General features: G+C 36.2%; 1 protein-coding gene across 1 annotated transcript in view; it reads left to right on the top strand.

Moving 5' to 3' along the window:
* Positions 1 to 15,904, top strand: part of MAGI2 (membrane associated guanylate kinase, WW and PDZ domain containing 2) — an 835,146-nt gene that overhangs the window by 423,967 nt on the left and 395,275 nt on the right. Inside the window, exon 5 of the mRNA XM_014537030.1 lies at positions 11,561 to 11,771. Coding sequence (XP_014392516.1) covers positions 11,561 to 11,771 — 211 coding nt within the window. The remainder of the gene's footprint in view (positions 1 to 11,560; positions 11,772 to 15,904) is intronic.

Genomic DNA, 15,904 nt, shown 5'->3' with positions numbered 1-15,904 from the left:
TCACATATATATGTTCAGATGTGTATTTACAGTTATCTTCAGGGAGAAATTATATAAAATGAAAAGGACATGATTCTTGTATCTGATTTGTTAGTTTTAATTTTGACATATCAAGCAATTCATCAACTTTCTTTGTTTTTTGTTTCACTTTTACAATATTAATGGCAATATATTGAATAGTTTAACCCTCTTAAAAGGTGTTATAAGTCATGAATATAGTTGTGCAAAGTTCTGAGGTCTTTGTTAATTACAGTAGGTAAAAATCTACCCTTAGAAACCTTACTATACATGCAGATCTATAAATAAAGGTAGTGTCATGTGATTTAGTTAACAATTTCAATGAATACAGTCCTCAAAATGACTACAGTTATATAATGCCATGTATTTATCTGCCCACCCTTATTACCCAATCTGACAATAAAGAAGAATGCGTTTTATACATTGACATTTTGAAGGTACTTACCCTTGAATAAGGAAGACTTGTTATGCCTTTAATTTATGATCATATCACATATATAAAGAATATTAGATAGATATGAAGTATGTTTTTGCAAGGTATGGATTTGCTATTTTCTTATACTTATTACTAATAGAGTGCCAAATTTTTATTTGTAAAATATTTTTCATAATATTATTGATAATTAAATGTTAACTACAAAAAACTATGGCATTTTCTTAGCCTCTTAATTTGGAGTAAGTTTCCAAAGTTTTGTTTGATTTATTTAGTTTTAAAATATAATTTATTGATTTTAGAAAGGAAGGGAGAGGGAGAGAGAGAAATATCAGTGATGAGAAGAACCATTGATCAGCTGCCTCCTGCATGCCCCTCACTGGGGATTGAGCCTGCAACCCAGGCATGTGCCCTGACTGGAAATGGAACCATGACCTCCTAGTTCATAGGTTGACACTCAATCACTGGGCCATGCCAGCCAGGCTATTTACTTTTTTAAATAATGACATTCAGTGGGCATTGGAAATCTAAGGGCTAAGTTAAACCATTTGAAAAAATGTTAATACATTCACCTTGCATACATATTATTCTTAAGATATCTCCTACAACTACTTTGATGTCTGTATTTTTGTTTATAATTTTACTGCTTTTGTAGTATAGTGACATAGTATTTGAATTTTCATGCTCAATTATTTTTATCAAAGAAAAGTTTCATAAGCTTATTTTTTACCTTCCTTTGTTCATAGTACTTATAACGTGTTCATTGAACATAAGGAGACCAAAACCTAATTTGTGCCAATCAAAGTATAAAACCTTAAAAAGTGGTTTCATCTTGATTATTCAGAGAAGTATAACCTCATTCATTAATATACTGATTAACAACTTAATCTCTTAGCCTAGCAGTCATTTACAAATGCTAAAGATTACTGGAAGATTATACTATGATATGTTCATTTTTAAATGATCTGGTAATTTTCAAGAAATTACATACATTCTCTTTTTTTAAATTGTGAAATACCTTTGTCAAAATATTTACTTTTCATCATGTAATAGATTTAAATTAGGTTGATAGTACACAGTTTTATAAGCTGATCTTTGATGAAAGAAACACAACTCAGTTGAGAAGAAGCAGTAATCACACAAAGAGGAAGTTGGGGGTTAAAGAGCAGTTACAGAATTTCTTACTGGTTAACACCTAATAATTATGTAAAATATATTATCTTAGTTAGGCTTAAATCATTGGTTTTTGTTCATTTCTACTATGTATAAGGCAAATCAAATGAAGTATTCTTGATCTACAGATTTCTAAACTAGGAATTTATTTACTTGGGAGGCATAGTGATTTTAGACTGCACCATTCCTTTCTATTCATACCTTAGACATGAGGAATGGGGTTTTGTTATGGCTAGGAACTCTTTAAGGGCCCCAAGAAAAATAAACTGGTCTAAACTCTTCTTGATAAGCTCTAGCTGCATGACTGTCTCTGAACCTCTGGGCCTGAAGATGGTAGAGAACTGTCCAGGACAACTCTGAGATTTCTGGATAATCAATAGATGCCACAGCATTGGCTCTGAGAGCCCGGATGGACAGGTGGCCTTTATATGTCTTTTCCTTTCCCATTTTGGGAGCTGACACAGTGCTTCACCCAGTATTCAAAGATGGAGGAAACAGCCCCAAACCAGAATATTGGTCCATTGTCCCTTATTTGAAATCTATTGATAACTTCCATCTTTGAAATGTCTTTGTTTTTCTTTATGTTTATTCAGTGTCAATTTCAGGGTTTTCTTTATCCTTCTCTCAGATACGTTCACCCAACTCTGCACATTTCGAGCCTTATCGCATATTTTTCCTAGACAGGGTCTCTGTCCTGCCTCTGTTTTATTCCCTTACACATTCACCAAGTACAGTGCACGTCAAACAATACTGAGAAAACTGTTGCTTACTGGTAAATCTTAGTTAACAGTGCCATATATCAACTAAGAGCCTATAATAGCAATTAATATCAGACATCAATTCAAGAGTATAAGTAGTGTAATGAATGAGGCACATTTTAAGATTGAGAAAAGCTTACCAAGGCAATTTTATTTCATTATATATTTTATAATAATGGTAATATAAAAATTAACATATGGATGCTTACTATGTCCTAAGAACTCCCGAACCTCATTGTACGTATAAGTTCATTTAATTCTCCTAACAATCCTATTTGCTAGGTACAGTTTTACAGATTAGGACACTGAGGTGCACTATAGTTAAATAATTTGCTCAGTAACTGTAATTTATATATAGGAAATATGAATCCAGAACCCATGTTCTTAGTTGCTATGCTATCCTGAAACTTATATCACCAAATAGAAACACAAATATGTTTGTGAGCAATAGTAAACACATCTTTAAAAGTGGCATTATAACTTTCTAGCTACCAAATCATGTATAAGTGAACTTATTTCCCTCTGTAGATATTAAAAATTCCTAGTTTTTATAATATATGTGTGTATATAACCATCAAACCTACCAATATTTAACTCTTTATTTGGTTTACAAAAAAACCCACCTTTTTATGTAAATAAAGGATTTAGAGGAGTCCTCAATTTAACTCTATTACTCATTTTAGTCATTATTTCTCCTTTGAACTGTAGTTTATAGCTAGAACTACATATTTCTTTTTCTCTCGTAACATTTCTATGTAAAGTCAGTGACAACTTTTAAATATGTAATATCTCCATGAAGTTCTATGAACATTTTCAATGAAAACTCACATAAAGTATGTGAGTACTCATTTTATGCTAGGTTTCTCCTTTTTGCTCAAAATTAACCAGACACATGGATTTAGCTCATATCACCCAGAAAAGACATATAATGATCTTTCAGTATCTCAAATCAGAAATGTTTCTCTCTCTGATATATATGATCTCTAATCCCATAATCATAGTATTTACTTAATGAATGAGATGCTGAAATTTAGCTGAAGGTGCTTCACTAAGGTAATAGTTCATTTAGTGGCAAGCTTGAGATCTGGACATCCGAATACCTAAACCTCTCCTGGGCTGTTACCCATGCTCAGGACAGAGTGACTCCTGGCCTCCGTAAGGTAAATCATGATTGTGCCGCTCAGTGTATTTCATCTACATTGTATTCCATTATATTCATCCTTCACTGGGTTCTTGGCAGTGGTGTTAGATCTAATGCTTGTGAGGATGATATATACTACAACCTCTTAGAGAATCTGTCTGTAAACTGGTGGTTAAAATTCATATGCCTAGAAAACCTTCTCTTGATATTAACCTCACCTATATTTAGACATCTTTATCTTGTTAGAGGTGACATCCAGCCCTATGGCTTCAAATAGATTTACCTGCAGCCTGCATTTCTCTCTCATGTTCCAGGGCCGTATTTCTAACCACTACTCACTGAACTGCCCCACCTAAACCTTTCTTCAACTTAAATGCAATATTCCACTTAAACTCAACAAGCAAACCAACTCACAAAATCCTTTACCTAATTCCTCTCATTCTTCTTTTTACCCAGATAGCTGAGAGTTATCTTTAAAACAACAACAATAAAAAACACACACACACATTTGTATTGATATCAGAGAGGAAGGGAGAGGGAGAGAGAGAGAGAAATGTCAATGATGAGAGAATCATTGATTGTCCACCTTCTGCATGCCCCACACTGGGGATCAAACTTGCAATTCAGGCATATGCCCTGACTGGGAATCTAACTGTGACCTCCTTGGTTCATAAGTTAACGCTCAACCACCGAGCCATGCCGGCTGGGTGCTGAGAGTTATCTTTGATTCTTCTTTCCCCCTGGCTTGATATATATTATTGAGTATGAAAGATCACTAGTTCTTTAGCTTTCTTCTCTTCCTTCCAAATTTCACTGCCCCATCCTAGTTCTTATCTCATTTGTGCAGCACAGTCTCCTAATTGACCTACATCCCTCCAGGCTCCATTTCCATCAAATCACCTGTTATTCCTCGATCAATTGAAGATTGTTGAACCTGCACTTGGTCATGTAACTATCCTTCTCAAACTTCTACTTCTGCTGTTTCATATTTTGGGACAACCATTCAGGGCCTCCCACATTTGACTACAACATGTCTCTTAGTTTTGGTTCCTATCACTCCCCAGCTCTCTTCTCTACGTTCCATTCTCATAAAGTACCTTCACCTGCCTGATAAGGCCTTTATCTCCTATTTGAACCTTGTTCTTTTTTTCAAATTCAATAAAAAAATTTTATATTCCCTATAAATCATTTGTTGACTCCCATCATGAAAAGTTGACACTGTTTATCTCTGAATATTTGCAGCACAGTTTATGCTTCACATTCATTTGGAAGGTACTGATTAGCCTAATACTTGCAGTAACTTTTCATAATGTGTGTGTCTGGCATCTCCAGACATTCTGTAATCATTGTTAGGACAAGGACCACTCTGCTTCTTTTGACAGTATTACAGGTGTCTCCCAATTTCCTCCCTCTCTCTCCGCTCCCCAACTCCCCTCTCCTCCCAGTCCCTGCCACACCCCAGGCCTTCACCACACTATTGTCTGTGTCCATGGGTTATGCAAAATCTTTATCTTTTAGTTAACCATACCTCTAGAGAATGTCAAAGGTTTACTATATTAACATGATTAGATGCATTTCACATTCATTTTACACTATTCCATATCTTCAACATGCAGTGTTTCTAAGTTCAAAACATGAGTTTCCTGATCTTACATTTCTTCAAAAGTTATTTGAAAATGAAAAAAAAAAATTATGCTTTACCTAATTCCTCTCATTCTTCTTGGCAGTGGTGTTAGATCTAATGCTTGTGAGGATGATATATACTACAAAGCAAGACCTATTTTACTTATTTTAAAATATGGTCTTATAGGTAAGACTTATCCAATCTCTCTAACTGTGAAAATACCAAGAATAGATAGATGGTTAACAGATAAGTAGAAATTTCTTTTATAAAATTGAACTTTGTGAAGGAAAGCAAATCCTGTAAACCACAAGAATTGGGTTAAGCTTTCTCGGATTCCTTTTATCTCATGAATTATCTGCTAAACTTTTCCGGAAAGTAATTCACTATTATATTGTAGCTTCCCCTCACCAAGCTATTAGTAAGCCTAGTGCAAAGAATTAGAAATGCACATATATTTTAAAGGCAGCTAAATCTCTCTGTTAATACACACACACACAATGCCAGGAGGAACAGGGCCTGTGAGAGCTACCTTCTCCCACAAAGGGAATACAGTATGTGTACACAGAGCTGCCTTCTCCTGGCCCCCCAGCCTGCAATTAGTGCAAATGAACCGCATCTCCCAGAGAGCAAACAGAGTGTCCCTTATGTGATCACCGAGTGTCCTCAGCCATGATCTCAGTTCACCATTAGGGTCCTGCCTCCAGGTCCTGTGCTGCTTGGCACGCTGACTGTGCACGCACCATCCGTCCTGCTTCTGTGAATGAGGGCCTGTCACTGTCAAAAGAATTATGCCCTCCGTGGTGAATCTCGCTGTTTTCCTGCGAATAATAGCCCACTCTGAAGCCACCCCAACGCCCATCCCCTGCTTATTTTTCTGTGGGTTCACAGAGACTGCGATGTGTGTATCCACTCAGATTTATATGCTTTTTTTTTAGGAGGCTTACTTTTATGATCTTATTCCCAGACACAGTCCTGGGTTTTATCTCTCCACTGGAGAGGCAAATTTCTGGGGCTATTGTAAATTTGACACTCCATTTTTAAATGGGAGACATTCTATCATTTCTTAAAATAATTATTTGCAAGTTAAAACTGCTGTAATCATAAAAGGTTCTTATTATCTAGGTGTGATTATAAAGTAACAAGCTAATCATGTTGGAATTAGTGGGTGTGAACGATAGTAGTAATTGTAACTACACCATTGGGAAGTGGGGGATGAAATCACTACTAGTTTCAGGCATGTCACTTTAAATCAAGGCAGACTCACTTTGCAATTAAACTGAAAGCTATGCATTATTTGAACCCGTTCTTGCCTTCCAAACTGATTCAGCATGTTCGGGATCTTGCACTCGGCCTTTGTGGAATGTTTTTCTACTTCTCTGAGGGTTCATATGATGTGTGAGAGAGGACTTGATACATGATCGAGGGATGTGGAACAAGGACAGCCGGGGTGGCATTCAGGTTTGAGCAGCACTTACAGAAAGCCTGTGGACTAGTTGAGTCTCAGCTTATTTCTAATTATAGTCATCCATTCTCTCTGGGTCTGATTTTCACCCCGTGTTCTATTTTCTTACCTATTATTTCTCCTCATAGACGTGATTATAATTTCAGGGTGAAGTCTCAGATTGCTCTCATTTCTGGCTGGCCTTCGTCCCTGAAGAGGGAAGGTCTTTCAATAAGGTCTATCTGCGCCTCATTCCTGCCACAGCGCTCCATCTTTGGGAGTAGCGCCCTTATCTCTTTCCTCCTAATTGACTTCTTGCTCTCATCAGCAAATACCTAGATTCCAATTTGGCCCCAAAGAATAGCATTTGAGTTATCGAAATCAAGATTTTTAAGTCTTCTTCCTTTTCTCTTTCAGCCCCTTTGATGTTCCTAGGATTTCAAAAGATGATGTTATGTTTCATATAGTGTAGTCTCTTAATGTTTTTCAGAATTTTGAAAGCAAGACCTAAACAATATTATCCATGCATGTCCTATATTTCATTTCATATCTTGCTTTGGTCTTTGAATGTGTTCAATGCTATATCAGATTCTTTCACCCCAAAGTTAGTTGAGGACTTGAGGAACTTGTTTCTATATGACAAATACCTTCAGAATTCATTACATTTTAAAAATGATGCAGCATATACAGTTTCAAAGCTGTGAGGATTCATTTCATTGCCCTATTTCAGTCTACTTTTATTAAAATGTTTAAAAAGTTAAATATTGCAGGAAGAAGAATATATACTAATTAAGGCAGTGCTTCTCCCCTGTTAATGGGAAATAATTCCCTCTACTCATTTTTCCAGTGATTCTTTCCAATTCAATTTTTTTATATCTTGGGATTTTTTCATCTTGCAGTCTTTTAGTGTTCCATGCAGCTTGTAACCAATCGTGTGTTTTTTTATAAAGATAAAAAAATAATTTTGAGGTATTGACCATTATTTCTTAGTAAATTACATTTTCTTGGCTAGCCCACTCAATAGATGAGATCCAATTATGTTACAAATATGACAGATAAAAAGTAATTTCTTTACAGGATTAGGAATTTCTTTCCTCAATTGATATATCGTCTCAAAAGTCATTACCCTAATTATACCTAATTCTAATATTTTATTCTTGACTTGCGTTTCTTTCATGGCCTCAAATAATAAAAGTATTTGTTAGCATCTCAGAAAAAAAATCCTATAAATAAAAGGGGTAATATGCAAATTGACCAAACAGCAAAACAACCGGTTGCTATGATGCACACTGACGACCAGGGGATGGGTGCTCAGCCACAGCCCGGCTGATGGCTGGTGAGCACAGCAGCGTTGGTAGTGGTGGGAGCCTCTCCTGCCTCTGCAGCAGCACTATGGACATCCCCTGAGGGCTCCTAGACTGCTAAAGGGCACAGGCCTGACTGAAGGGACACCTTCACCCCCTTTCCCGCCCCCCCACCCCCAGTGCATGAATGTTGTGCACCAATAATATATATATATATATTTGCCACCGTGTTTGAGGACTACCCCTCTTTAATCTCATAACATATAAAAAATTTATAATGCATTATTTTAAAACTTAGAAACACTATAAGAGAACTAAGGAGTCAGAAAACACCAACTAAAAGTAATCAATGTACATAAAAACATCTCTGAAGGAGCAGAAAAATAATCATCTTTGCTACCTGCATTGCTGGAGCACTGGGAGTAGGAAGAGGAAGGAAACCTACTTACACTTATTTCCTCTGTACTTTTGAATTTGGCCCATTTGCATGTTTTACTACATTAAAAAAAGTAATCATTTTTTTAATGATGAGCAAAAATTCACTAAACATTCAATGTGAAAACATTTTAGCACTCACATTATAATTCCACTTCTCACTTTAGAAGGTTTAGGAAAAGCAAGGAAAATTGATAATAGCACACTTTAAGCAATAAGCTACAGTCTTGGCTACTTTCAATTAAATGGTTACATAGCATGCAAGTAGCCACCACATGACTGTTTTCTTTCTGAAGACAGCATGTCCTCCACTTTTCATTATAGGATATACTCAATAGTCTGGTCATAACAAAAAATCAATTACGATCATATTTTTCTCTTGTGCAAGAATCTACGCGGAAGTGTTCCTTTAACACGAGCCTGTGTTTCAAATTCTAAGAATTCCAGCTTCTAGCAGTGAAATGAACAGCATGCTCGGACAGTCTGTCTGCCCCTCCACCCCACAATGCAGTTATACCTTGGATCAATATAACTAACATACTTTTTAATGATTTTGCTGAATTTGCAAGAAAGCAAGGGCATCTTTAAGCCTCACCATTTCCACCACCATGGAGTGTAAGTGTGGAGCTATCTGCTACAAGCCGACTTGAAAGTGAAGGTTGCCCTGAGGATATATGAGGAAACTAAGTTTTTGACTAACATAAAATTGGGGAGTAAGACTCTGATTCTACTTTAAATCAGGTAATAACAAGTTTATAGTTCAGTAGGAGCTCCTGGCACCCAGTTAAATCAAATGCGAAATTCTATAGGAAATAATACAGAACTTGGAAAAAAATGTGTGGTTTCTGAGGATTATTTTTTCTTCTTTAAGTCACTTAACTCCACAGCATGTCTTAATTGAAGAAGAAAAACTCAATTCATGCAAACACCTGGTAAAGCGAAAATGTCAGTTTTGGGTGTATCTTTTTTTTCTTTATTTTTTTTTTGCAATTGCATTATTTTCAGAAAACAATATCAAAAAGTGTGTGTTTTCCATAAAGACAAAAAAAATAATGTTGAGGTACTGACTATTGTTTCTCAGTAATTCGCATTTTCTTGGCTAGCCCCCTCAATAGATGAGATCCAATTTGGCTACAAATATCACAGATGAGACCATTCTATCACCATAGGAAGAAACCATTTAGGTTGCTCGACTGATTTATCTGTGCAATTTATTTAGTGTTCTAAGTAGTAGAAGTCCCGATGATAATATATAAAATTTACTAAACATCTACTATGTTTCAGTAATTTACTATTCTGAGCAATTTATATACATGTCAAATTTTTATAGGTAGGTAATGTTTTTAGGCCCATCATACAGTTAAGGAAATTGAGGAATGCACAGAGTGATTCAATAACTTGCTCAGTATCATACTGTGAAGGACAGATTAAACCCAGGCACTCTGACACCAGCCTTAGCAATCATGTTCTGTTTCTGTGGAGTGTGTTTGCTGCTATCTGAGAATTGCTAAACAAAAATAAGAATTTCTATTAATCTCAAATTATTTGTATTCTTTTTTTAATCAACTACAATATGTTCCTCAATCTTTATTCCCCATTAAATGTTTTCTAGTCAATGTTTTTGTTTTTGTTTTTAATATATTTTATTGATTTTTCACAGAGAGGAAGGGAGAGGGACAGAGAGTTAGAAACACGGATGAGAGAGAAACATCGATCAGCTGCCTCCTGCACACCCCCTACTGGGGATGTGCCCGCAACCCAGGTATATGCCCTTGACCGGAATCGAACCTGGGACCCCTCAGTCCGCAGACCGACGCTCTATCCACTGAGGCAAACTGGTCAGGGCTCTAGTCAATGTTTATTTCCAAAGAAATAATATAAAGATAGAAAAAATTATTAGATTTATTAAAATTTGCCATATAGTCAGAAATATAAATCAGAGCTCTCTCATGGGCTGAAACAAATTTTAAAATTTTAAACGTTATGATTGTTCAAAGAAATAAAATCAACATTTTCTATCTAGCTTCAAAATATTATTCCTCCTCATTTCAAAGGATGGCAATTACAGAAAGCTGAATATCAACTATATGCCTCAACCATGTCAAATGAAAGTATGGATAAGGCATAAAATAGGCATTCTTCTTGAAATGGTTTTATCTTGGTTTCCGATTATGTTTTAATGATACCAGGAAGGAACATTCAAAACCATGGCATTCTGATGTATCCTTAGATTTGCATCCAAAATCATTGTGATACTGCTTGGGCAAAAAACATGTAAGCAAATGGCATGGCTACTATATATATTATAATATCCAAACCTTAGACTGGGCTGCAACTATAGAATTGTGTGAACTGGAATGAATGCAAAAATACATACATTTAACTCTCTTTTAATTAAATGGCCATCAGTCCCTGCGTTCCTTTCTGGAAGCCTAGGGGAGAATGCATTCCCTTGTCCTGCCAGCTTCTGAGGGCATTTACACTTCTTGGCTTGTAGTTGGTTCCCTTCCTCTTTCTCCAAAGCCTGCAACAGTGTACCTCTTTGGTCATTCCTTAGTAGTCACATCTGCCTCTTCTTCTGCTTTCCTCTTTTGCTCTTTTTTTAAAATTGATTTGAGAGAGAGAGAAAGGGAGGGTGGTAGAGAGAAAGGAAGGAAGAGTGATGGAGAAAAACTGATTTGTTGTTTCACTTATTTATGCATTCATTGGTTGATTCTTGTATGTGCAGTGACCAGGGATTGAAATCTCAACCTTGGTGTATCAAGATGATGCTTTGACCAACTGAGCTACCAGGCCAGGGCTACCTCCTACACTTAAAAAAAAAAATCCTCGTGATTACAGTGAACCTGTCTGAATAATCAATCTCTCAATCTCAAATTAAATCCTTATTTTAACCAGATCCGCAAATCCTCTTTTGCCACGTAAGGTAGCACTCACATGGCCCAAGAGGTAGGACATGGACATTCTTAGAGGGTCGTTATTCTGCCTAAAACAGCTGTGTCATGAAATGATGGTCCTCCATTTCAGTGATCAGCAACAAATAGTTGAAGGATAGAAGAGAATGATGCATGCAAGGGGACTCAAATAGGCCTAGTGATAATTTTCAGAGCTGGTTATAATTATGCTTTCCTATTAGCCTTCGCAGGGCTTGTTTCCCGGTGCGGCATACTGCACGCTCACCTAGACGTCACTGTGGCTGGAGTGGCTAACCGCATGCTCTTGTTCTCTTGTAGAATCCAGTGAACATGAAGACAAGAGTGCAGGTGCCTCAGGGGAGACACCCTCCCAGCCTTATCCTGCACCAGTGTACAGTCAGCCCGAGGAGCTGAAGGAGCAGATGGATGATGCAAAACCAACTAAACCTGAAGAGAATGAGGAATCAGACCCACTGCCTGATAACTGGGAAATGGCCTATACAGAGAAGGGTGAAGTCTACTTCATTGAGTGAGTTTCACCCCTTTCTTTGAACATTGCCCAAAAGATCATAGTATATAAATCATATAGAAAAAGGAGATGTAGTGAAAATAAAATAATGAATTTTATTGTCTCTGGCATTAGTTCTTTTCTTTGTTAGAAAACAATGGGAGAGTGCCTTCATACAGTGAAGGATCCTAAATTACAGCTATAAATCAAAGCATATAGTTAACAACTTCACTATAAAATTTGTTGCAATAACGGGGGAAATGCTTACTCTATTCTTCCAAGATGCCCATGTAGTTCAAATCAAATAAGATAATCCCACATTTTGTCAGATTGCTGGAAACTTTCACCATCGTATTCAGTGATTTAACAGGATATAACTATTTAGGGCAAAATGCTTGCTGGTCATAAAAGAAAATATTTTGAGCATTTGACCCTGAAGTCAGGTATCGATAAAATCATTCGTTTTTCTATAGTTCATCATACTTATTTTTTTTAAATCCATTGGATTTCTTGCTTACCATTTTTATGACTTGCCAAGGAAACTAAAATGCTAATCCTGAACTTCCTGATGATATTTACCCAACCTAATATTTTCTTTCCTTTGGGACTTCTTTTTCCAAATTGAAATTTTTAATATACTTTATTAATACTGTCAAACTTTTATCTTCTAGAAATAGCACAACTTTTTAAAAATGAACTACTAAGTTGAAGCTCTTAGTACAAAATTAAATTGTTGTTGTGCATAAGATAATCACAATGTTCACTAGAAAGAATAAAAACAAATAATTTAATTAAACAGCCACCTTTATTCCCTCAAAGTTGTATAAGCCTCAAAAAGAAAAAAATAATATAAATTGAAGTTTTCAGTGCTGACAGTGGATAAAAATATGTAAACGCTGATTATTCAAGAAAAATATTAAAATTGGATTCCTTTTCCCAACCTGGAGTGATTTGAGACTTAGATCTCCATAGGCAGAACTCAATTGTGAAATTGAAATGTTACCACATGCCAATATTTAATTCTCACGTGAAGGCGGAAACTTTGATACATGCAGCCAAGGGAATACATAATCAGGTAATTACTTAGCGCTCTGCTTGACTCCAATATGGATGAGAAATGCAGTGTTTTGGGGAAAATGAATTACTCTCATTCACCTTTTGACAAATCTTATAAGTTTTACAAAATTAAGAATGCCTTACATTAGTTTTTGGCTATTTTCAATAACCCAAAGATATCTTTTATCAATTAATTAGAAAAGAGAAAGTCATATAGAACTTTTTAAATGTACGAAAGTATTTATATTTGAAAACATAAATTTTTATTGGTAAGTATGGAGGCATTGTAGACCAGAAGTCAAAATATAACCCTGGAAGTGAGGTCACACATTTATGTTCAGAACAAGGAGACTGATGTTATATACATTTTTATTATGGGATACAGGGGGAGTAAGGCTCTGTAAAAGAAAACCAACATGGCTGGTCGATTGAAGAACAGTTTCTTTAAATGTTTCCAGTAAAGCAGTTATAAGCACCTTCCTTTTGGGGGTTATGAATAAACTTTTTTTAAATAGTATGAGGTGTGGAGATTGTGGAGAAGGGGATTTTGGATGACAGACGTTGTGCTAATGGTATATAGTAAATGATGAGACTTTGTCAGGACTTGGGAGAATCTACCAAAATTATTCTGTTAATATCCTAGTCAGTTATCTAGTGTCAGAATTCAAAGACAAAAAATTTAGTTTTGCTCTCAAAGTTATTGTCAAGTTGGAGTAGAAAGATGAAAGGTTATAAAGTATTAATAAATAATTTCTGAATGTGTAATGCTATTCAGAGAAGGATATGCTTAGCATAGACTTAAGCTGTAAAAGAAGGCATCATACATAGATAAGGTGCAATAACATATCCTGGAAAACTTGGGCATATCACATATAAAAACTGTTATTACAAAGACCCCGTCCCTGAATATATTACAAATAATGAGAAGTCCCCTAACCTACTAGGAAAGTAGGTGCTAGTTGGTGAATCCTTTGAAACAATTGCTTAGTTTTCATTTAGCTAGATCAAGGGTGTTTTTGAAAGACATGCAGAGGATTTTGTTTGTTTATCTTCTTTGTGTTGCTGCTGGGAGGGGTGAATGGGTATTAGGGCAGAAATAGGTTGAGTTGCAAAATTAAGACAAAAGAAAGAGACAATTTGATCTGTGGTGAGAATTTTTTTTTGGAGGGGCGGGGGGGCGGGGGGGAATGCAGAAGCCTGGGGTAGACTGAAGTGAATGTGATGGGAAGGTGACCAATGTAGGAGGCAGGAGCAAATGGCAACCTTGATGAGGTTATTACACAGAATGGAGGCATCCACCACCCCACCCTTCATCCTGGACCAGTTTGAGCTTCATCTTTCCTTCCTTCAAAAAGTTTTCATTGAATCTCAAGGATCAGTGTGATGAGCTCATGTACCACAGAGCAGGGAGGGATCAGTGTCTCATTCATCTGGTCCCTCATTTCTACACCATCAAAACCTGCCCTGCAGCTTCCTTTCTCTCTGCCTACATTTCATTCTGCTTTACTTTTCCCTGAGGGGTCTCTGATTTTCTCCTGACCACTTCCACTCTTTGCTCTGGAATGCCCCTTCCCTTCCTAACTACATTTGACAAAATCAGCATTTCAGCCCACTATCGTTGATGTGAGTACCTTTGCTATTGATGTCACAATGAATTCTTCTGTGAGTAAAGTCTATGATAGCTCCTTGGAACTATGTGGTAGAGCAAGACAGGGAGCTTGGTAGGGCAATAAGGACTTTCTGAGGGACTAAGCCATGATATGTCCTAGAAACTTTTAAACAAATACTATTTGTAATGTAAAAGTTTGCAGCTCACACCCAGCCAGTCTGCTCACTAGTTGAGCATCAACTTATGAAGCAGGAGGTCACAGTTTGATTTCCCGTCAGGGCACATGCCGGAGTTGTGCGGGCTCAATCCCCAGTAGGGGGCGTGAAGGAGGTAGCTGATCAATGTGTCTCTCACATCTATGTTTCACTCTCTCTCTCCCTCTCTCTCTGTTCCTCCCCCTTCCACTCTCTCTCTATAAAAAAGTTAAAAATCAATGGAAAAAATATCCTCAGGTGAGGATTAACAACAAAAATACATATTGAGTTTTGAATTAAGGTAACAAGTAATTTCATTATTTTGTCTTCTATATGGTGTCTTAAAATAATTAATAATTGACTCAGTATTGCAAAATAGTTTATATGTCTGAGTACTTTACGAGTTATACATTTAGAAAATGAGAATTTTCTTCGTTATTCTTAATACTGAACACATGGGCCAACATTTCCCATACTCTTAAGAACCACTTCCTTTGATGAATGATAAAAGGAGATTCCTTTCATCGTTTACAATGATATTTAATGGGAAAAAGTGATTATCTCAGGAAGTATTTTTAAATAACAGAATTTTAACTTGTGAGTGAATGCACTCTTCCAAACATGCTTTAAAGCATTTGTAATATTTCATATTTAGCAATTTTCAAAAGACTTTCAAGTACATAATATTATTTAAAACCAGTAGTTTTGTTAACTCATCATATCATTAATAATATCTTCTAAAATAGACAGTATATATTAATTATAAATTTAAATTAGTAATAATAGTTACCACATATTGAGTGCCTATTTTTTTCATACTGTGTTCAGGTTACCTTAACAACAATAGATAATATAGTGAGCATTTGTATTGTGCACATTTAATTCTCACTTTAAGAAACAGGCTTACAGGGGTGGCTTGTTCCTAGTCATATAACCAAGAATTGACAAAGCTAGGATGCTTTGGTTCCATTTATTGAACATATATGTATAGGGCACATCCCATGTGCTAGGAACCATCTTAAACCCAGGAAATACAGTGATCAACAAAACTGACAAGACTGGTATCTTTCATGGGACATAGTCTGCCTCCAGGGTCCTTGCTCTTAACCATTTTGCTGTGGTGCCTACTTTGCGTATTTTATATTATAACCATCCTATCAGTATTTAATGAAACCCCACTCTATAGATGAGATTCTGAGGCACCGTTGGACAAATTAGCATTCCCAAGTTCTCGTAGTTCTCTCACCCTGCAAGGCCATTGCTATTATCCCATACTACCTCCAATGTATAAACAA

Source organism: Myotis brandtii, unplaced genomic scaffold (genome assembly GCF_000412655.1).
Source record: "Myotis brandtii unplaced genomic scaffold, ASM41265v1 scaffold17, whole genome shotgun sequence".
In the NCBI taxonomy this organism is placed as follows: Eukaryota; Metazoa; Chordata; class Mammalia; order Chiroptera; family Vespertilionidae; genus Myotis; species Myotis brandtii.
Note: the sequence above shows the minus strand (reverse complement) of the source record. Positions and strands in the feature narration are given on the sequence as shown.